At 38.3% G+C, this 27,706-nt stretch overlaps 1 protein-coding gene across 5 annotated transcripts in view; it reads right to left on the bottom strand.

Annotated features, from left to right (window-relative positions):
• Nucleotides 1-27,706, bottom strand: part of LOC121326932 (dual specificity protein phosphatase CDC14AB-like) — a 62,965-nt gene that overhangs the window by 18,065 nt on the left and 17,194 nt on the right. For all 5 annotated transcript variants that reach the window (XM_041270588.1, XM_041270589.1, XM_041270592.1 and 2 more), the window contains 5 exons: nt 7,086-7,152; nt 4,237-4,299; nt 3,409-3,496; nt 2,050-2,280; nt 628-766 (listed from right to left, as the gene is read on the bottom strand). In XM_041270588.1, coding sequence (XP_041126522.1) covers nt 628-766; nt 2,050-2,280; nt 3,409-3,496; nt 4,237-4,299; nt 7,086-7,152 — 588 coding nt within the window. The remainder of the gene's footprint in view (nt 1-627; nt 767-2,049; nt 2,281-3,408; nt 3,497-4,236; nt 4,300-7,085; nt 7,153-27,706) is intronic.

Raw genomic sequence — 27,706 nt, 5'->3', positions numbered from 1 at the left:
AGGGGGTACTCCTGAGATTTAGTTGCTGTAATGCGGTACAAACTATACCTAATTCAGAATGAAAGAATATTTGAATAATTCTTCTATTTAACTTGCATCATACCTGGGGTATACCCATCCAGTTATATCACACTGTTTTTAAAGTACATAATGAAACAGTATTTGGCACTAAAGCACCTTTTTGATAGTTTTAGCAGCATGTTCAGCATGATCTTGGTTATGCTCAAGCTGGTGTCTACAATAAAACCTACAATAAAAACTGAAAATTCATGGCCAAGGGCACATAAGGGTGAATTACATGCCACTGGTCACAGGTCTTGTATTATGGCTGGACGAGAACACTTTTCAACCAATTATCAGCTAAAAATCATGACCACATTCATTTATGATTATCCTGCCAGTATTTCTCCCAATGACTTTACAACTTTCCGATGCCCGGTTTAATTCCATGGCACTTCACACTCTACTTTGGGGCAGTTCCAAAATGCTCAGATACATTTAGCAGTCTTTACAGAAACAAACCAGGAAAACTTAAAAACATAATGTGTGTTGGAAGTCTCACTGGTTAAAACACACTGCATTTACACAAACTAGGGCTATTTTACCTCAAGCTTAAAATGTACTTACTCCTCTAGAAAGTGCTGCTGTGGTCCAATGATAGACCCGGGTCGACATATCCTGATCCATGCTATGGCCTCTGTGGCTGTGAACTTGTAGTGCTTCATTAGATAGCAAGCTATTAATGTCCCTGTTCTCCCCAAGCCAGCTGGAAGGAAAGGATACAATATATTTTAAATCAGTTTCCAAAAGCTACAGCACTTCTTTATAAGAAGAAATTTACGAGTGGTCAATTATAAAATCACCAAACAGAATCTCCAATATACTGCTGTATAAGCATTTCATACATGCACACATTTCTGCCCTAGATTCATAGAAATTCTGGGTTCTTTTGAATATGTTCCTATTAGCTTATTATACATTATGCAATGAAGTGGAAAATCATTTTTCCATTAACAGACATGGGGCCCTATTCTCAAAGCTTTAATTTTCATTATTTCATGAAGGTATTTTTAATTAATAAAATACTTGTGCCCAAACTAAGACTGTTGGCTTATTTTTTTGAAACACTAAAAAAAAGCTTTTAATACTATGTGATCATGGCTCATACCAAACAGCATCTTGTCTTTAAGCAAATATCTCCACCAAGTGGAAAATTAGTGCAGTTACAGTCTTCATGTTTTAACAGTAATGGAAAATCAGAAGAAAAAAATTGTAATGAACTAAATAATACATTTGTGGCTACTTTTCTCATAGTCAATATCAACAAATACACACAATATACAAGAAGCTGTCTAACAAGGATGAGCAATACTTGAAGATAATATTCTTAAGGAACAGAAAGAAGACAAGCGTTGAATTGACAGCAGAACTGGCAGTAGGCACAGGTCTGGTTGTCCATCAAATCAAAAGTACGAAGGTCACTCTTGAAATCAGAACTTAAAGGATGTATTGCAGTAAGAATACCTCTGTTAAGAAAGGGGAACAAGACTAAAAGTCTAAAATATGCACAAGAACACAGAAATTGGACTATAGAACAATGGTCAAAGGTGTGTTGATGGATGGACAATGACACCTGTGCCTTCTGCCAGTTCTGCTGTCAATTCAACGCTTGTCTTCTTTCTGTTCCTTAAGAATATTATCTTCAAGTATTGCTCATCCTTGTTAGACAGCTTCTTGGGTCTTCCAGTCCTGGGTTTGTCAATTACAAATGTTGTTTCTCTGTACTTGTTGATTATGCTTCAGATACACACCTAGAAAATCAAGTGACGCAAGCTACTTAGCTTAATGTTTTTCCTTCTTTATGCAAGTCAAGGTTGTTATAATTGTAGAAAGCACTAGTGGAGGCTTTGAGTAAATTGTTGATGCTCATAATGCTTCAGAGTAGAAAAATGCAGCATGTCTAAGACTTAGGCACAGCAGTGTATATAAAAAAAAGAATATTTTATTTAAAAAAGGATCACCACTCAAGTATATTAAAAGATGCCATACCTTTACAATGTACTGCAACAGCACCATCCGTACTTTCACAGATGTGTAAAAACCTTCTCACGATGACATCGCTGGGCGTACTCCCGTCAACGAAGAACAGGTCATAGTGGTCAAATCCTGCATCTGTAAAGCGACTGGCGTCATAAATCTTCTTGTTCAGCCGGATGATGGTGGTGACGTTATGCTTTCGGAAGTAGGGAAAGTAGGCTTCAGGAGCATGGAGGGGGTACCCTGTAGAGAGACAGAAGACAAAGATGAACACACACAACCCATAGGGAGAATTAAAACACAGGAGCAAGATCAGCCACACTAAGGAAATGCTGAGGTGGTAACTGTTCACAAAACTTCAAGTCTGTTGTTTCAAGTATAACACATCCTTCCACTCACACACACCAACACTCAGTCTGGTCCTAGCATCCTCCCCAAAGCTGGATCCAAATCCATAATTAATTCCAGAGTTATTGATTCAGGAGCACATTCATTACTTGAAGCAGTAGGTTGTTACAAATGACATCTTTAAAAAGATGTGTTAGAACTCAAGATAATTTTTTTATTTAACTTTTTTCATATGGCCCGAGACTACGATTGAAAAAAAAACAGTACTTGACCTAATAAATAGTGCAATGCAACAGCACCGCCTACTGTCAAAACTGCAAATTGTAAAAGTCGTCTGGAATAAAGACATTCCACACAGACAGGATTAGACATTTATATTAAAAAAAATTAACATATAAAAAGCAAAACTATTAATGAGAAACTCAAAATAAGTGAGCCAAGAGACTTCTGTGACATAAAAAATAAATAAAGTTTGACTTTTACTTTAACAAAAAAGTGCAGAGGAATTTATAAATTGTGGGTGATGGTTTGGTTCAGGCAAATAAAGGAAACACCCCTATAAGGAATGATGCCTCATTGAATAGCACAGGCTCAGTATAATAAGAGAGGGGGTGTTTCTTTTAGCTCCTCACACCATTACCACTCCTATTTCAACAGCAATCCATCTACAGAATCTATTAGCAAGATGCCAGCAAAGCCAAACTGCTACGAGCCATTCTGATTTTAATAATTGAATTAATATATTATAATCCAACTTTTTGGGTGGGGAGGGTTTTTTTTTATAAATTAAACTTCCTGTGGTCACAGGTAATAGGACTCCACTTGAACCTTGTAGAAGAGGGTCAGGGAGGGTCCTATTAACTGTAACACAGCTAATAAAAGTGGGAAGCACTTGTAGCTTTGTGATGGGTAACTGGGTGTCATACGAGTGAAAATAAAAGCACCTGCCTTGTGTGAATGTGGTTATGCTGCTATGTGTTACGTGTTAGGAGGTCTGTATCACGGGTACTGCTGTTTTCTTACCATGTTCAACTTTGCTTTTAGGGTGAGGTCCACTAAAAGCCAAGAACTTCCCCGGTACAATCCAGTTGAAATCTCCGTTTTCTACACGCTGCAGAGAAAAAGAAAGAGTAAGAGTAAGAGACACGTTTAAATAAAGAAAAACTCGAGCAGTGCTGAATTTAACTCAAGGGGCTGATCTTATCAACTTGTATCCTGCTGTGAGTTTATACAGCATCAAGGAATAGACCCGGGTTGCAGCAACCGCTTATTTTTAGTGGCAATCCAGGAATGGTGGATGATGAATGAAATCCATTTCAGCAAGGGCGATATTTTTCAGAATATTAGATATGTTGTCTGCTTTACTATTTTGAGTTAATTTATTTTTCTGTACTACTAGAGAAATCTGCAGTTGAGTGGTGTTATCTTTCCCAGATCTGTATACAGGTCTGCAGTGTGGAGACAGTTATCACATCACCAACAAAACAATTTGTGAACGTATCATTTGTTTGATCTTGTGATGCTAAAAAACAGAAATACTAAACCCTGCGATACAAGAATGTAAACCAAAACGTATTTCAACATTGAACACAGAAGACTTCTAGTTTTATTTTAGTATTACTGACCTATGTGTGGCATTTCATAGCATGAGGAATGGTCACTATCCCTCAACCAACAGTAGCACCTTGAAGCCTTTTTTATTGGTTACAAAATTACTCCAGTAGGTTCAAGTTTAAAACATGTATAATCCTAACGTAATTAAAGGGAATCCAACATCCCTTTTAAAAACACTGTTGTGTATTTTGGGCTGGCTGTCTTCGTTGATCGACATGGAAAGTTAAAGACACTTACTTCATAATGCTCATATTCATCCACATCAAATGTTTCAAAATCAAAGAAGCCGTGCTGTAGGGCCTGAAAAACAGGGGACAGGAGGAGCAGTTAAAGTGCACGTGTGGTTATGGCAAAACGTTTACAGAACTGAGCCAAAATCAGAAAGAAACCAGTGTCTCTTAAACACTCATTAAAACATTCATGCTTTGTTTAAATTAGGAAACGTAACATTCCCACGGCCAGTACTTGCTAAATCAGTTACACAGAAAAGTGTGTTAAAAACATGTATAAAAGCAGACATAATGTCTAAATAAATATCATATTGGAAATGAAAATAATTGAAAAGATTTTAATATTTGAAATTGAATATGGGTTTTTAATAAGGTAACAACTTAAAATAATGGCCGCAAATTCATAATGAATCCCATCTGAAAACCACATGAGCACCACCTGAATATCTTAGGCACTTCCTCAGAGTTCTGAAGTAATTCATTTAGAGTTCAGCCCTGTAAATTCATGGGGATTTAATTACCCGTACTCGCTCCATGTCACTTTGTAACGTATGATGTTGATCACATGTATAAGGCATGTATTCATGCATGAATAACACTTCATAATCCCCTGGAGAGCGAGTAAGAGGGTACGAATTAGTGAAGAATAAACAGGGAAATAATTAGGAATGGATGGTGAAAAGGGAACTGTGCGGCTGATAATTTTAAAGAGTTACCCATAATAAAAAGGAAAAAAAAAAAAAGGAGTACTAAAAAGCACTTTCAGATTTTCAATTTCAGAAATACAGATTATTGTATATCTTTTGTTTTTCCTTCCCCGTCAGTGCAACAGCAGGCCGTTACAATACCAACAATGCCAGAGCAACAAAAAGTGAACACAAAGTCTGGAAAAGGAAGAGGGTTTTAAAAGATCACCTTATTGTTTCAGAGTCTTTGGGAGAACAGAAATGTTACACTACCCTGGAGATCGGAAATGCATCACTCACATTCTGAGATTTCAGCAATAAACACAAGCCTGCTTTAGGTGCATTATTCAAGACAAGTTATTTTCGGGGCTCCTGCAACCTGATCCATCGGCAGCTTTAGAAGTTTAATAAGGGTGCAGGTGGCTGTACATACAAGCTGATCGGCTGTACATACTGTACTACTGTAGCTACGGTCCTTTAGCATTGCATTTTGAACCAAAGATTATGAACAGTATCTTTTTTCTTGCTTTATTATTTATTTAATTTCCTGTTTATAAAATACAATTCAGATTTGTTTTATAATTGGTAGTAAATAGCTTTTTTTGAATGGGGGGGTGGGGGGGTTACTAGAAGAAGACTTGAGATCCACTGTTGTAAAAACTTAGATTTAAAACCTGATCTGTTTAAACTTGGACCTTTTGTGGTATTTCTTTACAAATGCTGTAGCACTGTTGGGTTTACATAACCTTGGCACACAATGAACCAAAAAAAAAAATTTAAGGAAAACTGGTAGATTCTGCCATGAGGGTACAAATCCATACTAACCTTGTTGTTCTTTATTAACACTTGACCTTTGCATGCTATTGCAAGCCATTGTCCTGCTAATCGGCCCTTTAAAAATCTCTCAGATTCTACTCTTAGTTCTTTATATATATATATATACACACATTAGCTAACCCATGCTCAGCCTTCTTTATCAGGCACCTGATTTACAGTTCACAGAGCTTCACTAACCTGAATGAACTACAAGGTACATTTATTAGAGCTCTTTTCTTGTTCGTCTCAAGGGATTTACAGGAGTGTAGGCTGGGAATGTTTAACATCGTCCAGGTGGAAAATATATTATCTATAAGCCCTGACCTCAGACACTTGTGTAATGAAGAACAGGTAGGGCCACTCAAGTCAAGTGCGATTCGGAGGTAGATGTGTTCAGTGCCTACAAGTGATTCCTTGTAGTTATCAAATTCTTGTCACTGTCCCTTTACCTTGTGGCCATGCAGTGCACTATAAAAACTTCATTCACATTATCTTAATCACAAAATGAGTTTTATTCACATATTGCCCATTTAAAAAGTACATATTCCAAAGCTATGCTGATTATCAACAGGAATTAGGCATTTTAGTTTGTCTTTAAAATTAGTATTTCAGAGGAGAAAGAAAGAACATATTTCTAAACCCTGCAAACTTGTTTTACAAAATACATAGTAAAAATCAGAATGATTAGATGAGGAAGTCTCTACTATTTACCCTTCAGACAGTGTTAGGAAGACATGATTATTAAAGTCGAAACCAAGGTTAATTGCTCGAAATAAAGCAGACACTCTTGACATCACAACAGATGTCAAATGTCATTATCTAAGGGTATTTAGCAGGATCACAACAAAGGAAGGTGTGTGTGATTGTTCTTAAATAATGTCCTGGATCTTGGATGCCTTTTCGCACTTGTTGAACGTCATGGTAACATATCAGCCAACAATTAACGTTAATATTCAGGATTCTAAAAAGAACATTTCCTTCCAGTTACAAAATGTTCACAACTGTGATCTAACATGTCAAAGAGGGGAGTACAATTGCAATTAAATCCCCAAAGCTTCACTTAGACCAGCCCCAGTGCTGGGAGATTCACCCTTGAGTTGACTCTAGCTATTCTGGCAGTTTGCCCATGTTGTTTAATGAGTACATCCATACATTTCCCCTCCATTATTCAAAAATATAAAGCAAACAATAGCAAAAAAAGGCATTACAAATGACATCAGATTCTGTTCAACCTCCCTACCTCTAAATATGAAACAAAAGAACAGGTAATTATACCAAATTACTTGACAGTCAAACACACATTTTCAGCCAGCCAGAATCAAAGCTGGCATCCTAAACATGTTAGTATTCTTACCTTTCTGACTCCTTGTAAACAATCAAGAACGGTCAGGTTGTATGTGCAATTTCCAAAGGAAGCATCCCTGAGAGAGACAGAAACAGAGACGCATGTTAGATACTACGGTGAGCCAAGATGTTAATGTTAAAAGGGGAACCAAAACAGGCTTCAAGGATAACATACAAAATATTTCCTAATTATATATATATATACCCAGTAAAATTACTGGAATTTTGTCATAGTATTTTAATGACCTTAAAACAGTGGCAGATCTAAACACCACCTCCCCAAAATGTATGCTAACTATTTGAAAATAATTAAATACATATCGCAGAAAGTAACTATTGTTATTTGAAAATACAAATAGAAAATAATTAAATAGAGATTACAGAAAGTAACTATTTGAAAATATTTAAATATCAGTAAAGTAGTTGAAATACTTTACACTCTTCATCAATATGTAACTAACATACAGCAGCCTAATTGTTATCCTGAATTCTAAGCAGGTTAAGCCTTCCTTGTCCTTGTTAACCACTCAGTTAACTTACATATACATTTAGGGGAATAATTAGGCTTTATTTTCTGATTATTCATTAGATTAGATAGATAGATAGATAGATAGATAGATAGATAGATAGATAGAGATATAGATAGATAGATAGATAGATAGATAGATAGATAGATAGATATATCTATATCTAGATAGATATATCTATATATATATATATATATATATATATAATATATATTAAATAATTTTACTTATATATATATAAATATTTTCTAAATAGTATTTGTTTTCTGCAAACATTAATATGTTTACTTTGTGCAATTAATATTTGAATATTTAAAAACAAAACTGATTTATTCCAGCATAATATATATTTAAATATTTCAACTATTTGAAATTGTTGGTGTTTACAAATAAAATATCAAAATACAACTAGATTTGTCCCAGGTCTGTTATTTACATCAGTGTAGCGTGCCTCTCAGTACCCTGTTCTGTGTTCTGGTCGACACTTCTTGCCAAAGGCCTGTCTATTGTTTAGGTTATTGTGCTGATGTACTTCTATGGGATATCCCCAATTAAGAGGCATTTTGAATAAACATCATGTGATGAGAGGGCTTCCAATTGTGTTACCACAGACCACAACAGGAAACTACTGTTATTCCGTTCTCTCCCTCCCACTTGAAAAGGTTACAGGCTGAGTGTAAATATTATCATGGAGTCATTAGCTTCTGCTGCTATGCGTGTCACTTCTCTAAACACCAAGACACAGTCGCAGACCCCAGCTGTTTAAATATTGCATTTATTCAGTAATACAAAAAAAAAAAAAAAAAAAAAAGACTGCTTTTATGCTGTTCATTCATTGTAAACAGAAGCTTGTTTATATTCCGACTGTTTGGCATTTTGTGGAAGAGAGGATTGATGTACTGTAATTATGCAATGAGCACACCACTGGAAAAATAACAGTGACTCACATAGCCACAAATGTGTTTTACTTTTATTATAAGTATCAATTAAGTGGTGACCTAAAGGCACTTAGTGGGAAGACGTGGAGCTACTGTGGTTGTTTCAGATGAACTAATGAATAATTTAATGAGTATTTCAGTAAACGCACAAGCATCGATAAGCAAAAAAGCTCAAGTGAGACAATTATATAAATATGAACACATTAGTTGAAACTAGGCTTGCTACTTTTCAATATTAAAATCGATAAAGCTTGCTAAAATGTCAAATTGCCCAAAAATATGAGTGACAAACAGATTTATGTAGGATAAACACTTGGTAAAACCACTCACTATTTTTTATTTTCTTACCAAAAATAATCAATTAGAAATCATCTCTAGCTTGTGTAGTTTTTATACTTGCTGTCTGTCCCGTCTCTATTCCGTTCTGAATGGCTAGGCGTCGCTGTCAGTCAACTCAGTGGTCTCTTGTCATTTCACCCTGCTCCGAGAGATCTCATTGCATGAAGCAGCGCTAGAATGCTCTCATTCGCTTAAATGCCTGTCAATCATCAGACCAGCACCGACTGTGTACTTTCACTTGCCAGCTACAGTGTCTGTCATTCAATGCGCCGAGGATGTGGTGCAAGAGGAAAACACTAAATGAGTATTATGAAGAATACTCTGACTTTGAAGTGAAAATTGCAAAGAAAATTGGCACAGCAGATGAAGAAAATATCCTGATATGTAAACTGATATGTATATGTGCAAAGCAGAAGTCACCGCGTAGGCAAACAGTGATTGAACACATGCAATCACAATTGCTCATACAAATACACAATGCGCTCATACAAATATAAAGGATAGCGCTCAGAAATTGTCTTGAAGTACAATGGAAGCTTGCTTAGTGAAAACGCAGGTTCTGGTTTACCTCATGATTTAATGCATGGTCTGTATTTTGAAACAATTCTGCTCAATGTTACTACACTGAACAAAAATATAAACGCAACATGTAAAGTGTTGTTCCTATGTTTCATGAGCTGAAATAAGATCCCAGAATTTTTCCATGTGCACAAAAAGCTTATTTCTCTCAAATTTTGTGCACAAATTTGTTTACATCCCTGTTAGTGAGCATTTCTCCTTTGTCAAGATAATCCATCCACCTGACAGCTGTGGCATATCAAGAAGCTGATTAAACAGCATGATCATTACACAGGTGCACCTTGTGCTGGGGACAATAAAAGGCCACTCTAAAATGTGCAGTTTTGTTACACAACACAATGCCACAGATGTCTCAAGTTTTGAGGGAGCGTGGAATTGGCATCCTGACTGCAGGAATGTCCACCAGAGCTGTTGCCAGAGAATTGAATGTTCATTTCTCTACCATAAGCCGCCTCCAACGTCGTTTTAGAGAATTTGGCAGTACGTCCAACCAGCCTCAAAACCGCAGACCACATGTAACCACGCCAGCCCAGGACCTCCACATCCGGCTTCTTCACCTGCAGGATCATCTGAGACCAGCCACTCGGACAGCTGATAAAACTGTGGGTTTGCACAACCGAAGAATTTCTGCACAAACCGTCAGAAACCGTCTCAGGGAAGCTCACCTGCGTGCTCGTCGTCCTCACCAGGGTCTTGACTTGACTGCAGTTCGGCGTCGTAACTGACTTCAGTGGGCAAATGCTCACCTTCGATGGCCACTGGCATGCTGGAGAAGTGTGCTCTTCACAGATGAATCCCAGTTTCAACTGTACCGGGCAGATGGCAGACAACGTGTATGGCGTTGTGTGGGCGAGCGGTTTGCTGATGTCAAAGCTGTGAACAGAGTGCCCCATGGTGGCGGTGGGGTTATGGTATGGGCAGGCATAAGCTATGGACAATGAACACAATTGCATTTTATCGATGGCAATTTGAATGCACAGAGATAGCGTGACAAGATCCTGAGGGCCATTGTTGTGCCGTTCATCTACCGCCATCACCTCATGTTTCTGCATGATAATGCACGGCCCCATGTCACAAGGATCTGTACACAATTCCTGGAAGCTGAAAATGTCCCAGTTCTTCCATGGCCTGCATACTCACCAGACATGTCACTCATTGAGAATGTTTGGGATGCTCTGGATCAACATGTACGACAGCGTGTTCCAGTTCCCGCCAATACCCAGCAACTTCGCACAGCCATTGAAGATGAGTGGGACAACATTCCACAGGCCACAATCAAAAGCCTGATCAACTCTATGCAAAGGAGATGTGTCGCGCTGCATGAGGCAAATGGTGGTCACACCAGATACTGACTGGTTTTCTGATCCACGCCCATACCTTTTTTTTTTTTTTTTTTTTTTTTTTTAAAAGGTATCTGTGACCAACAGATCCATATCTGTATTCCCAGTCATGTGAGATCCATAGATTAGGGCCTAATGAATTTATTTCAATTGACTGATTTCCTTATACGAACTGTAACTCAGTAAAATCTTTGAAATTGTTACATGTTGCGTTTATAGTCCAGTTGAGAGGGGGAAAGCTCAGACTCCAAATAATAAGTGCAAGTTAGTTCTGTTCAACTGTCTTTTGTTTTGTGCATATTTTTACTAGCAAATGTATTCTATAAAAATCGATGTAATAAATATTTATATGCTGCAGTTTACGTGAGACATTTCCTTAAATTGCGTAGGATCTTTTTCTATACAAGGCATAGCTCTGCACTGACAAAACGTCACTTCAATGTGAATGTTGTTCTATTAGAATGTTTGTGACCATGTTTTTGTTGCATGTTGAATAATAAAGGGGTTATGCAATGACATAAACAGTCCGTTCTCTTTCAATTAGAAGATGACCACCACCAATATTTTGGGATATGCCTGCTTGTCAGGTATTTGCTGAGCATTTTATATCAAAGCTGCCGACAGAGGGTCCCGAGTGGTGCATCCAGTAAAAGCAATCCACGTGGAGTGCAGGATGTGCCTTACAGTCTAGGGATCGCAGGATCGAGTCCAGGCTATGTCACAGCCGACCGTGACCGGGAGTTCCTAGGGGGTGGCGCACAAATAACCGAGCACTGCCCCGGTAGGGAGGGCTTAGGGCGCCTGTGGTTCTGCAGTGGAGCTGCCAGATCTATGTCCTCCGGAACTATAGGTCTGGTGGCCTTGCTATGGATCCGCAGTGCGAAAAATGACGGATTGGCTGGTGCACGTTTCGGAGGACGCGCGCTCCAGCCTCGGTTCCCCAAGTGGTGAGCCAAGGATACAGATAATATCTGGGCACGCTAAATTGGGGAGAAAAACTGGGTAAAAAATTGGAGATGACTAAAAAGCTGCCAATAGGTCCCTCCGCGGAGTGACATGCTAGGTTCTTCCTCACCAAGGTAATAAACAGTCACTGTGTGGAGATGCCACTCTTTTGCCTTTCACAGAGTAGGTAAGGCAAGTATAAATCTAACCTTTTTCCAGTCGTGATTATACTCTTTCAGAGTTTTTCTGGAGTCCCCTTGCAATTAATTACTGGAACTCTATTCGCCACTTCCCCGTAATCGGAAATTCTGCAAATGAAGGCTGAGCTAATGCTACGCAACTGCATTTCGTTAAAATTAAAAAAAAAAAAAAAAAAAACAGCCTTTCTATTAGCTATAACCTCTGCTAAGTGGGTCAGCGAGCTATAGGCACTGTCCGTGCACAGTTCCTGTATGCATGTTTGGGACAATGGAACCAGGATATCGTTGTTACGAACCCTGCTTTCCTCCCTAAGGCGACTGCAGCTTGTCACTTGAGTCAGTCAGTGGAACTAGAGGCTTTCCATCCCTAGAGTTAGATAGGTGATTAAATTCCCTCTGCCTGGTTTGGGCATTGAGATGTTATGTGAAAAGAACCAGAGCGCTGCGCCAGTCTGACCAGCTCTTTGTTTGCCATGGCGAATGGACCTCAGGTCAAGCCCTCTCTAAGCAGCGACTGTCCCATTGAATTGTGGACACGGTTTTGACTATGTATAGTCAAACTATGTACCTGGGAAGGAGGGTGGCCACACGCTCAACCAGAGGTGTGGCTACAGCATGGGCCCTCTTCAGGAGGTGCCTTGTTGACCAATATACAGTACCGTGAAAAAGTATTTGCCCCGTCTGATTTTTTGCATTTTTGCATATTTTTGACACTGATAAAAAGGGACCCTGAGTGAATAAATAACACAAAATGTTGATACTTATTTCATTTATTTATTAAAGAAAGTTATTCAACACCCAATGCTCCTGTGTGAAAAAGTAATATTTAGACTCAATAACTGGTTCCGGCACCTTTAGCAGCAATAACTGCATCCAAACGCTTCCTGTAGTTAATGATCAGACTCTCACAGCGCCGTGGAGGAATTTTGGCCCACTCCATCATGCAGATCTGCTTCAGCTCAGTGACATTTGTGGGTTTGAGAGCATAAACTGCTCGTTTCAGGTCCTGCCACAACATCTCAATGGGGTTTAGGTCTGGACTGAATTTCTTGTTCTTCAACCATTCTGATGTAGACTTGCTTGTGTGTTTTGGATCACTGTCTTGCTCCATGACCCAGCTGCGCTTCAGCTTCAGCTCACGGGCAGATGGCCTGACATTCTCCTGTAGAATTCTCTGATACAGAGCAGAATTCATGGTTCCTTCAATGATGGCAAGTTGTCCAAGTCCTGATGCAGCAAAGCATCCCCAAATCATGACACTACCACCAAAATGCTTGACAGTTAGTATGAGGTTCTTACTGTGGAATGCAGTGTTTGGTTTTCACCAGACAGAACGGGGCCCATGTTTGCCAAAAAGTTCCACTCTTGACTCATCTGTCCATAGAACATTGTTCCAGAACTCTTGAGGATCATCCAGGTGCTTTTTGGCAAACTTGAGACAAGCATTCATGTTGTTCTTAGTGAGCAGCGGTTTCCGCCGTGCTACTCTGCGTGAATCCCATTTTTCCCCAGTGTCTGTCTGATGGTGGAGTCATGAACACTGACCTTAGCCGAGATGAGAGAGGCCTGCAGATTACTGGATGTTGTTCTAGGTTTCTTTGTGACTTCCTGGGTGATTTTATGCCTTCCTCTTGGAGAGATTTTGGCAGGACAGCCACTCCTGGGAAGATTCACTACTGTCATAAACTTTCTACATTTGGACAATATAGCTCTGACTGTGGTTTGGTGGGGTCCCAGAGCCTTAGAAATGGCTTTGTAACCCTTTCCAGACTCATAGACATCAACAACCTTTTTCTGGAGGTCTTCAGGAATTTCTTTTGATCGTCGCATGATGTGCCTCTAGAACCTGTGTGCTGACAACTTCACTCTGATGGTAATGGCCAAAGTTAGACAGATTTATATTGGGCAGGGCTAGCCCAAATCAGGCTTGATTGTTAACCAAAGTATTCAAACAGCTGACCCTAATTATCCCTTTAATTGGGTTGCGTTAACTAGGGGGGCAATAACTTTCACACCTGAAGATTGCATGTTTGATTACCTTGCACACCAAACAAATTAAAGAAGCACCAAACTTTGGTGTAATTTATTCTCTCAGACTCCCTCTATATACTACTACAACCAACAAAAAGATCTGACCAAATTCAATGTGAAAAATGTGCAAAAATGGAGAAAATCAGACAGGGGCACAAATACTTCTTCACAGTACTGTATGTACTGCAGCTAGCTGGACTACCCCACATACGTTTACCAGGTTCTACTGACTTAATGTCGTAGATAACTCTATGCCTTTAATAGGCACTAGGGTCCTTGAGGTTGCACGCTCACACCACCAACACTAGAGGGTGGTAGCTAGACGTCCCTCATATGCTGTCCTCTCATTCTTCCTCACAATGGCTTTGGTATACTTTCCCAAAAGTATCATTGGCGGTCATCTTTGAATTGTAAAGGGCACCTTAGGTTACGGATGCAACCCTGGTTCCCTGAAAGAGAAGAGGACCGCCAACCTTGTGAGGTTGCATCACTCGCATTCACAGGTTCAATGCAAGAGAGACAGGTAACAGTCAGCAATGACTTAGCCTGGATTCAAATCTGCAGTCCAGTCGGAGCGCCTTTACTGGATGCGCCATTTGGGAGCCCCTACCATTTAGTTTTAAAAGAGCTTGTATAAATCATCATGTATCTTCCAACTCTAAAATGGAAGGTACCGATGCCTTCGAAAAAGCGGCTAAGATAAATCAAAGATTATGGCACTGCCATAGCACATCATTTGATATGATGGAGCAGCAAACTAACAAAGAACTGCGACAAAGATAACTGTTGGTATTAGCATTTTATGCAACATTTCATTATATAATTATACAGATGATATAGTTTTTGTTATTTGGTTATTTTTTAAAATTATGCTATAAAAACGATACCCAAAAACAGCTCTGAGGTATCACTGCAATTGCTCTCATCAGTGCTTAAAATGGGAATCAAGAAATGATGGCTTTGGAGACAAGTGTACCTACTGTATCCATATTACATTGGAGAAAATTTGAAATGTCAAATGCATGCAACATAGGATTTACAGTACTGTCATTGTGTAGCCTATTCTACTCTTGAGGGTATAGTTTTCTTCTGGCTTTATCTACATTGAGTTCCATGAAACCGCCCACGTTGTCATCTGTCCCATTGGGCACTGAAAACAATCAGTAAAGGAAAGGCATGACAGCTTACTGTTGAAACTTTCCTGTTCAGGGAGCAAGAACACGCTTTCCTGTTTACTGCATTAGGTAATGTAGTGGCTTACAGCACAGATGTGAAACAGCAACATCCTCTTACCATTTTAAATTTGTCATTAAAAGTACAGATTACGGTACTAGATATATGCTCTACAGAAATAGGTCAAACAGCTTATCCTCCTCCAGGACACTACAATATCTAGAATATGAACATTGCACCAACGAAGGATATCTAAAAATGTGCGGTGCAATATTTATTTAAAAGTAAATGTTCATGGAGTGCAGCTGAATAACCAGTGTGGCTTCAAAAGGGGCAGGCTGGCTGTTGACCTCCACCCTCGGAAGTGAAACGGACACAGCACTCCATGCATACTGGAGTATTCGGTTTATGGAAAATGTGTTTTTTTTTAAATCCAACGTAATTAAAAAATGTTAGGTTATAGACCAAGGACAAATCATACATCCTGCAAGTATAGACAGGCATTATAAAAGAACGGGACAGCTTATATTTTAACACAGAGAGAACAGTACACCTCTAGAGGTCATCTGTAGAGGTGGTTATCACTACACACTGTATTATTCCAGAACACTTTAAACACCTTCTCATGGCCAACAAGTGCCATCCTGGCCAACACAGTTTGGAAAAAACACAGTTCCAGGGTAGTCATGCTTGAGCCCAGTGAACAGCTTTGTAATTAAGTCAGTGGCAAAGGTGGGATTCAAACCTTTGGCTCTCACCCCAGCCAAAATGTCTCCCACAGTTTACAGGAACTCAGTTTAATTTTGTTTTATGTTGTTTATTCCTCCTATTCCCCTCCCCCAACTGCACCCTTGGAGATGGAGCATCACATGTCAATGTCAAATCTGGACTATGCATAAAGTATACTTTAAATTTAGACCTGCTTCACACTTTATGAAGTAAGCTGCATAATCAGAGCAGAACTCTTCCACAATTAAGATGAAACAAGCAATTGTTAAGCCCAGTATCGGCGTGGGGAAAGCAGAGCTTGTACACATTTCCAGTGGGTGGTTTACTCGTGACCTTCACCATTTCCTGTGTAATAAACATTGTGCGATGATTTGGTATGCCAGTACTACCAAGCCAATTTAAGACAGAGTCCCTCAAAATAAAATTATGGAAGCTCAGTATTCCGCAATCAAGAGGTTGCACTACTGTAGCTGGCAGCCATTTAAAACCACACCATTTCATAATATTCATGCACTCAATTTGCCTTCAGCACAAGGGGATGGATTTGTGTCAACAACCATCTACAGTAAAGTATTGATGGCAACTGGGGGTTGAGTATTCTCTCTAGGTAAAAACAGAGTGTGCCCTGCACCTTAGTGGTGGCCACCTACTGTATAGTCAGAGGACACGCTCTTTAACAATCTTTAACAATCTATTTAGCCAACCAAAGCAAATCAGCAAAAAATAAAGAACATAGAAAATGCTGATTTTTACAGTTTTTATTGCATCTGTAAGTTTAATACAGGCTTTCGTCATATCGTATGCATTTATTCAATCTGCTTTCAGCACCATTTTCTCTCTATGCACTGCATGATAATTACTATTCACAAAAAAACATCCACTTAGTCTATTCCTTTACATATAAAAGAAGAACTCTTGCCAAGTAACAACACTGTGTAAACATTAGGTAAACTAACAACTAATATCCAAAACAGAAAACCTCAGTTGACTCCATACAATGAGAACACATCTCAAAATCAAGGCAGCAGAAAGTCTCGTTTTTATGGTTCTCTTCTTGCCAACTAACATTTAACAGTTAAACAGCGTCAGTCTTCAATAGACACATCTCAGAAAAACAAAGCTCATCTTCAAAAGATGGGGGGGATCCAGGCAGCTACTGTATCTGCATGACATCGTCTCTCGATGGAGAAGAATGGAGCACTCAGAATTCATAGGAAGAGCTTTGTGGTCACGGCAGGGGAACTACACAGTGTCACACGGGAATTGGGTTTACTGGCTTTTCGTTAAAAGTTCAGCTGGGTGTCTGTTTGGGTCAACCTGTGTTACGCAAGTTATCAAATTCAGCCTCACACCAGCAGAGTTGGGAGGCAGTGTTAAAGCTAGTGCTACTCTACAAGATGCTTAGTCAAGCTGCCAGCACTCTCCAAAAAGGAGTAAAAATACCTTTAATGCTTGTGGTTACATCTGCAACTAACACATTTCCAAAGAGTCAAAGTTCAGCATCATGGGGCCAGTGTAGTAGATAATAAGGTATTTAAAACAAATAAAGAAATCATATTTTCTGCTATTTGGATTACATTTATTTTCATTTCACTGTACATGTCTTTTAAAACTGTGATAAATGGGGCACTTGCAACACAATAAGCGGCGCCCAGGGTTTCATACTAGTTTATGGTAAAAATAAAAAATAAAATAAAAAAAAATCCCCTCCCAGACAAATGTGTGGGCAAACGGTTGCAATTATTTTGAAAAGGGGCTTCAGTCTAGGATTAATAAAAACACTGGAACTAATTGTAACAGTACCAATCACAATCCTGGCCACTTTTAAACAAAGGCTGTTGTAACACCTCTTAAAACAGTAAGAACAGCAACCTTGCTCTTGTCTTAAGGATTCTGAACAAAATATCACTGTACCTGATTTACACAACAGTCCAGAAAGGCACTACATCTTTAATCTCCCCAAACCCAGATTAGAAAACAGATCACAAGTGGCAAAGCACAACACTATGTAACAGCAGTGTCACAAAGTCTCCTCACCCAACTGTATCACAGATCACACTGTGTTCAGTTACGGGGAAGCTGCAGGTAAAACACTGCAGTGGAAAACATTTTCTGCAACTTCTACATAGCTTTTTGGCAAACTTTCCAAAACAAAAAGATGTTCAAGTGAAGATTTCTATTATAGCAGGTAATATTTTATTCTGTTAATGGGTATTATGAAAGGCAATACGGTTAAAAAAGAAATACCATAAAGCTATAAATATTTGCAAGCCTTTTATTATGCATTTTTTACATGCAAACACTTTTGTCATGAATATCAAATTACACTAACAATACATACTTTGTAAATTGCAACAGGTTGCCAACATTTGTGGAGCAAAACAGGTTTTATGGGTGTGATTAGCCAAATAAATACTTTGGTCTAAAAATACTTATGGCTTTACAGTAGCCAAAAAAAATTAAAAATAAATAAAATCACCTTGCAAGCGCCTTCGTGTGTAAGAATTCAATGTAGATTTCATTATTATTCATCTGGTTTCAAAACATAAAACTAAAAATACATAAATCAAAAAAGACCACATGAAGACAAAACATTAGGCAGCCCACTGGAGTTTCAATAGTTTCAAAAAGGAAAATAAAATGAATACATTAAAGTGTGTTGCCTTGTTTCTCCGTTAAACATGCCATACAACTAATTCCTTCATTCTAATCTGCTTATCTACAACACACTTACTACTCCCAACCAAGAGGGATTAGTGACATGTTCAGAGACCTGATGCCTGTACCATTGTGCCATACTAAATGTGCCTTGTCTAATATAGCACCTTTCAAGACTAGGTCTTAGAACATAAGAAAGTTTACAAATGAGAGGAGGCCATTCGACCCATCTTGCTCGTTTGGTTGTTAGTAGCTTATTGATCCCAGAATCTCATCAAGCAGCTTCTTGAAGGATCCCAGGGTGTCAGCTTCAACAACATTACTGAGGAGTTGATTCCAGACCCTCACGATTCTCTGTGTAAAAAGGTGCCTCCTATTTTCTGTTCTGAATGCCCCTTTGTCTAATCTCCATTTGAGACCCCTGGTCCTTGTTTCTTTTTTCAGGTCGAAAAAGTCCCTTGGGTCGACATTGTCAATACCTTTTAGAATTCTGAATGCTTGAATTAGGTCGTCGCGTAGTCTTCTTTGTTCAAGACTGAACAGATTCAATTCTTTTAGCCTGTCTGCATATGACATGCCTTTTAAGCCCGGAATAATTCTGGTCGCTCTTCTTTGCACTCTTTCTAGAGCAGCAATATCTTTTTTATAGCGAGGTGACCAGAACTGAACACAATATTCAAGATGAGGTCTTACTAATGCATTGTAAAGTTTTAACATTTCTTCCCTTGATTTAAATTCAACACTTTTCACAATGTATCCGAGCATTTTGTTGGCCTTTTTTTATAGCTTCCCCACATTGTCTAGATGAAGACATTTCTGAGTCAGCAAAAAACTCCTAGGTCTTTTTCATAGAGTCCTTCTCCAATTTCAGTATCTCCCATATGATATTTATAATGCATATTTTTATTTCCTGAGTGCAGTACCTTACACTTTTCTCTATTAAATGTCATTTGCCATGTGTCTGCCCAGTTCTGAATCTTGTCTAGATCATTTTGAATGACCTTTGCTGCTGCAACAGTGTTTGCCGCTCCTCTTATTTTTGTGTCGTCTGCAAATTTAATAAGTTTGCTTATTATACCAGAATCTAAATCATTAATGTAGGTTAGGAATAGCAGAGGGCCTAATACTGATCCCTGTGGTACTCCACTGGTTACCACACTCCATTCTGAGGTTTTTCCTCTAATCAGTACTTTCTGTTTTCTACATGTTAACCACTCCCTAATCCATGCACATGTGTTTCCTTGAATCCCTACTGCGTTCAGTTTGAGAATTAATCTTTTATGCGGAACTTTGTCAAAAGCTTTCTGGAAATTTTCCAGTCTGTCGGTACAACCCCTGTGTCAAGAGACTGTTGCATGATCTTGGTTAGTGGTTTGTAAATAACGTCTTTGATTTCTTTGAGTACTATCGGGAGGATTTCATCCGGCCCAGGGGATTTGTTTATTTTAAGAGCTCCTAGTCCCTTTAACACTTCTGCCTCGGTTATGCTAAAGTTATTTAAAACTGGATAGGAACTGGATGACATATGGGGCAAGTTGTCCGTATCCTCCTTTGTAAAAACTTGTGAAATGTAATCTTTTAATATATTTGCTATTCGGCTAAATCGGAAGAAAGTCTATACATGAAGACACTTATGATCATTTTGAGATAAAAGATTTTGTGTGGTAGTGTTATAAATTTCACTGTCTAACATTCTGCATGTAAATCAGGCCGGAAGGGATGACCATTGGGTACTTTTAGGTCAAACGGGTTATTGGCACACAGAGAATGCAAATGAGACATTACAGACACTTTGTTTCCATGGAAACTCGCAAAAGGGCAACAAAACCAAGAGACAATATGTTCTCTGTAGCAAGACCCTGAATGAGTGAATGCTTCTAAATCTAGTTCAGAAGGAGGAAATAATGAGCTAATGTAGACAGAAGAAAGTAACCACAACAGTGTGCTTTCCCAGCATCTCTGTTTCATGATACAGCGCTCACCCTCACTAAGACACAATGGAGAAGACACAGGGAACTTCTGACTTGGACATTCTCAGAAGCAGGCAGTAAAAACAGGAATGTTAATGATCCTAAACTAAAAATGCATTATAACCAGTCTTTAGCAGTTTGGTTCACAGATCTTGATTAGCAATAATCTTAGGCTACCTTTATTGGGTAATCAGGTAGTCGTGGATTAGTATTAATCATGTAAAACCAGAATATGCATTTGAAACTCACAAGATTAAAAACTGTCATCACGAAATACGTACATATGGATGCCTAGCACAGGCAATCATATGAGGATTAAGACACTGCGCGATAGTCTCCATTACACTGTAGTCACAGAGTTTCGAGGACCATGCCCTTCATCCTGATAACAAGGGTCTAATTAACGTGAAAACATCAAGTAGGAACAATGCAGAACCTCTTTAAACAACGCAAAGTGCAGGCGTTTCATAGTAATTTGATTCATTAAAGAGACAAGAGATTATACTTGTCTTTCTAGATTAAAATCATCAGCCTGGAATTCCAATTAAAATACCTAAAACTGCATAGTGAAAATGGCCAAGCTTTTGTGGATTAATGCAATTGGGCAGAAAGGCTTTTTATATGGTAAGGTCACTGAACATAATGAGAACTACAGTGTACATTTTGAATATTTAAAAAGCTATGGGTTTGGAAACCCAAGGCCTACAGCTTTACAGCAGCATCTGACATATAAACAGCATGCAAATCCAGATTGCTTAGGAAATTCATTGTCAGTAAATGCTTTAATTGCTCTCATGACCCTAAGCGTGTAAAAAATAAAACCGACTCAATTCAGTAGTGTAACCAACAGGCTGCGATTGTTTTGCAGAAAACGTACTGCTGCACTTTGATGGAAATGTTATGGAATTTGCATCAAAATCACACTATTTGTCTAATACAGTCATCATTTGTGTTTATCAAACACTCACAATGCTTAACAAAAGCATAGCAAAATAATATACTGTAAAATGGCTGGGGTAAACAAAGTGCTCCGATTCCCAGGAACGATGTCAGTACGTCAGCACGACCACATGATTTGAAACAAAGGCTGGCTCATTACACAATGTAAAAACAAAAAGCCCTTTTAATACAAAGCAGCAATGAACCATTTTATTTGATAAACTCACCTGAAGTGGATGATTACCCCAGCATAATCGCACACGCCGCCTTGTGTTATTGCTTATTTATTTAATACAATGATCAGTATAAAAAGAAACATACTTTAATTACAGCACAGCAGACCTGTAAGAACAATTGCCACACTTCAGTAAACCAGGCACCAGAAAACATTTACCATTTACATCACTTTAAAAAAAAAAAAAAAAAAAAAATTGTCCATTGTGACAGGATTGAAAGTCCCTATCGTAATTTGCCCTCCCGACCACCGGCAGCGCTGTGTAGGGTTGACCGTGATTGGATCAGAAGGCTGAACTCTGACCATACATGAAGTTCCGGGTCAGGTGGCCATCTTGGCCCAAAGTAGAACCATGCGCGGCCGTTGGGTCCCATCATTGCAATCAGCTGTGCTGTTCTAGTTGATTGACAGCGTGCTGATTGCAGGGGTGGGACTTGGCAGTATTTAAGCAGTATGATTTTGCCATTCGGTCTCCCTGGGCTGAACTGAAAACACATGCTGTGCTTGTTGTGTTGCTTTTATTCACTGCTGTTATTCACAGAAGCTTGAAAACCTTGGACACTGTGTTGGATTACCGGAGTGAGGAACCTAGGACTGGCCATTAATCTGTGGAAGGGAGCTAAGAAGCGGTGAGAGGAAATCCACTGCAGTAGCACAAAGAAACCCAGTGCTTCCTTTGTTGTTATTTATTTTGTAACCATGACATTTTTTTGTTTACTCTTTTTATTTCAAACCTGAGTTTACCATTGCTGGTATTCCAGGTGGTTTTCTTGTATATTTTTTGCAATACTGGAGTGTTCTATTTATTGTTTGGTAAAATAAAACCCTGCCCTGATACCATTGATGGTACAGGGCTCTAAGGACTAAGCTCCTGTGTGCTGTCATTTCTGGTCCTTCCCAAAAGCTCCACCCACTACCCTCCCACACCATTTATGTCTATAAAACACTCTGTAGCAGAGAATGTAGTAAACTACTGCAGTGGAACATTGAGAATAATTTATTTTCCTACAGTCAATCAGTGTTTTATAATTAAATGGTTTGGATAAAACTAAAATAGAACTTTGTAAAATTCACAAATGTTTCAGCAAGAAGCCTCTCAATTCCTTCAATTATTTTTCTCTTATGGTTACTTACTAACTTAAAAGGGTTAAAAACAGTCCACTTCCAACTACACAAACACAGACGGCAACGCTGTGCAACTTCACCCACATTTACCCTTTTTCGCCCCCATTAATTATGATACTATTTGCCAAATAAGAAATCCAGTGTTGATATTTTATTGTTGGAATAAGAACAGCCAAATAACAGTTTCTAAGTAGTTAGTGTGAACACTTGTATTTTTTCAAATAATTTCAGTTCAAAATGAAGCACTCCTCTTTACTTCTCACAATCAAGGTTTTAAACATTTCAATATTTTTTTTATTTTTTACTGAAGAATGACCTTCTGCTTAACGGTTGTAAATGGATGGCAAGTTTGGACTTGCCCTGACATTTAAACTACGCTTGTGGGTTTGTGGTGCAGAGGTACATTGTAAAAATCACAAAAAAAAAGCAAAAAAAAAAAGTTGTTTGCAGTTCCTGTGCAAATCTCAAAACAGACTGGCTCAGTACAACAATTAAAATTATTGCCCATCAGTACTTTTTAGTTACTTATGCGAATGTGACATAAGTCAAAACACAGAGTAATTTAGGATGCAGTTTAAAGGGGTTGATTTGATCAACCAAAAACCCACAGGTATAAACCACAGCTGGATTTAAAAAATATTTTACAGACCAGAGAATTAATATTTTTAGGGGTAACCAGGAATAGGTGTTTGATGCAATTCAGGGTGTTTCCCCAGTGCTGTAAAGTCCTCAACCAGGTTTAGCTTGGTCAAATCAACTTGAAAAATTCACCTGGTTTAAAGACTGCTACAAAAAGTGAATTTTTTAGGTTAACAATTTGTGGTTGATCAACAGTAAAAGGTTTGGAAACCTGGGTCAATTTTACCAATTAAACAGGGATTACATACCCCCCGACCTCCCTAAGCATAAACAGCAGCAAATCTTCCTGAGGCTTGCTTTATACCTGTATCACTTAGTAATCTTTCCACATCCACAGGCTTACTGCAACGTCCCAGAGGAGAAAAAAAAGCAGGAATATCTTTCCGAATCAGGTACCTGGAAAGTAAAAGATTACTGTATGTATGCGTTGCACCAGAGAACTCTTGGCTCCAAAAGATTTGCTTAAATGGCAGTTTCTACTATCCGCAAAGCTTTCGAAAAAAGAAGTTATAAAAAAAAAAAATTAAAAAAAGGTAATTGGAAGATATTTGCAGTATTCGTCAAAGAAAATATCTATCCCAAGTTTCCAGCATGCTGGCAATGCAAAACACTGTGAATTCAACTTTTAAAACAATTCCCTTGTTGGTACAAATAGTTTCAGTCACACACAGTGGTAGCACACGGTCTTTCAATATGTTTCTTACCTATGTACTGTATATATCAATCAGAATATATTTGTTTGATTTCTGAATACATTATTGTATTAATTGTTCTTAATTAGCTCCAGACAATCAAAAAATAAAATAAGTAAAAACATTGCCAGCGTATTAAGCAGCTATAAGCAGAAAGGATTTGACTAGAAGAAATGTAATCTGTAGTAAACAGATGCATGTGCACACTGGTACTTTAATGAATGGGTTTAAGAAACAAACAAAACTAAAAATATATATAGAAAAGCCACAGCCATTTACAACTATGGCTTTTTAAAATGCTTATAAGAGACAGCATACAGACATATTGTCTGCAAGCTGCATTTCACAAACTGGATAGGAACGTGCAGAATGGCCTGTAGCGCCATACCCCTACACCCTTTGGCAAATCTTCACAGGGTTTTCTGGGTCATTGAAGCCAAGATTAAAATTTTTTAAAAGGGAGCAATCTTTATTCTCATTAGCTGAAAAGAAAACAAAACACAGTGGCCTGTGTCACCGGCAGCGTCACAGTCAGAATTATTACTCCCGCGCTGGTCCAAGTAAAATGAGACGTTTACAAAAAAAAAAAAAAAAAAAAGCCAAGCATCAAAACAGCGCAATAAATTAATCATCCTCCTTCTCCTGGTCATCGATTTCCAACAAAAGGCAATTGTCATAACTGAGACTTCAATTTAAATTGTTATATACAAAGAGCTCCAAGCATGGTCAGGGCTAATGATTGCGTGACTTTTTAAATTGGTCTGCTTCCTCCTTCTTTTAAGTGTACCTTAATAGTCAGTTAAACATTTTCTCAACCAAGCAAGTAAAAGGGCATAGGGTTTGAGAATTAGAAATATCTAAATAAAGATATTCATGACTGACTACCGCCAAACCTCAGAAAAAAAAAAAAAAAAAAACTTCAAGATTACGGTCGAGGACCAGCTCCTGACTAAGGAAAATAATACAAAACTTTGGACCAAGTTGCAAAAATTGCACAAGCATGAACACCTCACGTGGCTGTATCACTTTTCAAGGTAGAAAAGGCAGTCTATATCCAACCATAATACAAAAGGGCTTCATGATTTATTTTTTCTATTTATTTTTATTTTTTTGTATGGAGAAAAACAGTCTCTATAGTAATAAGACCCTGTTCCTTGTACCAAACAGCAGTATTTGGACTGCAACATACATTGTACTTCATGAGGAATTGTTGGCTTTTGAGGCTTCTTTGGGCATTATAGGGTTAAAATAGACAGCATTTCAGAATTCTGGTTCTTTCATGTGATGTAATGCTGGAAGTTTCATAAAATGCATGTGTAGAGAAAAAAAAAAACCACCACCACTTTGTCTGCTATATAATATTTGTACCATAGATGACGTCACTTTCTCCTGCTGTAGTGCAACAGCACAGGGAAGTGTTTAGACTCTGTTTAGAAATTTCCAAGCATGTTTCCAGGGACAGAGAAGCTGGTGACTTGCAACTACCTTTGGGGAATGTAAACCAGGCCTGTCCTCTAACGCTGCAGAATGCACACTGGCAGCTGAAACACAGCAGAACTGCACTGCATGTTTAGAGTGTTTGGTGGTTACCCCAAATCAACCAGAGTGTATTTCTCCCCCACTCTTTGCTGTGTCAGGCCTGCGAGTAAAGACAGCCAGGTCTGTCAAGTGCACAAGAGAGTATGCTCTCAGCTTGATTAGAGGGAGCTACTGAACACTTAAGACATTACATCATTATAAAAACCTGAGATTAACATACTTCCTGTTTTTACAGAAGCAGTTGTGATTTACCCATTTAGAATGCTTTGTTGCCTACATTCTGAGTGTGATATCTACACTCTCAGCGAAATTATAAGTGTAGTTACTGTGGACAGGTTCCAATAGGGAAGCGACTTCTAATATACAGTAAAGAATATACAGCAGTATATACGCACAACAACTTGTTAAAATTGCAATAACAAGTGAAATAAAAACACAACATCTTAGAAACCTGTTCACTGTTCAACCACAACCAAGTACAAGCATATGCACCAAGCAAGGAGTTGCTCTTTTGAATCCCTACCTGTCCTTCACACACTTTAATTTGCATTGAAGTGCTTTCTGTTCTTGACAGTAGTAGTTACTGAAAGAAGCACTTTGCTTCTATACTTCTGGCACAATAGCAAAACTATTACTGGTATTATATTACATTGTGGATTGAACAAATATGTCAGTAGGTACAGTATTGGAAAGCAGCAATCTAGTCTATAAAGTAGGAATAAAACTGCAGTGCTGTACTTTATATACAATTTTTTTTTTTTTTTACTTATTTTTATTTTTATTTTTTTTTTTAGGATGGCTGTCAAAACACAAAAGTGTAATCTGCAGTGTACAATCCGATTAGGACCCATACTGTACAGTTCCATCATCCGATGACAACTTCTGCATGAAATTCTCTTTAAAAAGGTCCAGTGATGGGCACAATGCCTGCAGTTGCAAAATCAAAGCAGCTGCAAGTTCCCTTTCTAAGAATCTGTTTATTTACTCTCTGGACACAGTGCTGTGTACTCTGCAAGCAATTAAAAAAAACACAACAGATATTGCTGTGCAGGAGAAAGAGGGAGACAGAGAGAGAACGAAGTTATGGGCAAACGAGGGCTCTAGCCAAACATTCAACAAGGGCTGGTTTGAAACTTCACCCTGAGCCCTGAAGCACCCCCTCTGTCAAACAAGCATATTTCCCCGATATTCAATCATGTGAATGGTCCAAGAAATCTTCTACTCATTCACCTTGTACACTTTTCAGTCAAACACTTGTAATACCATTCAAAAGGGAGTGGGAACAAATGCTGATAAGTGGAGTTGATTATCACAAGTTCTGCAATATCCTGGCGATATAGGCTTAAAATAAATATTTACTGGGTATTACGGCACTGATTACAATAGTGTTCATTAAGAATGCATTTTCAATATACAGTATTCTACTACAACATATTTACTAATTAACTAAAAAGTACAAGAAATCTGTAAACATGCAGTGTCCTTTATGCTTTATTTTGCCACCGTACTTTGTATTCAGAACATTCAAATACTGTACAGCAACATACTTAAATGCAGCTTCCTAGTGAGTCCAGTTATATTCTGGCCAGCGTTTCAATGTGGAGATATTAAGTGGAGGGATACGTTAACATGAATGATATTAAGAGGGTCTGTCTGACTGTATTCATAAAAAATAAACAACACTCAAAGTATTTTTACTGTGGGGTTTGCTTTTATTTCTTTTTTTACTGTTAGAATTGTTTTTTACAAAAAGGTATAATAATCAATTCTTTAAAAAAAAAAAATTACTGAACATGCCTTATGAATTTGCATACCCTTGCAGCCTTTTTAACACTTGTTTGTTTTGATATGAATTATTCAAAATCAACTGTAGGATTCCAGTGCATAGCTTTGTATAAACTCGGATGAAAACAAGAGAACTCTGAAGCTGATCAGATTATTCTTGTGGCTTATTCAAACGTGGCTATGGTTTTTCTGCGACTGAGACATGCTTACCCTGGCAATTACAGTCAGGGGAGCTTTTATTTGAGCAG

Source organism: Polyodon spathula, chromosome 14 (assembly GCF_017654505.1).
Source record: "Polyodon spathula isolate WHYD16114869_AA chromosome 14, ASM1765450v1, whole genome shotgun sequence".
Classification (NCBI taxonomy): Eukaryota; Metazoa; Chordata; class Actinopteri; order Acipenseriformes; family Polyodontidae; genus Polyodon; species Polyodon spathula.
The sequence above is the reverse complement of the archived record's forward strand: the minus strand, read 5'-3'. Positions and strand labels throughout refer to the sequence as shown.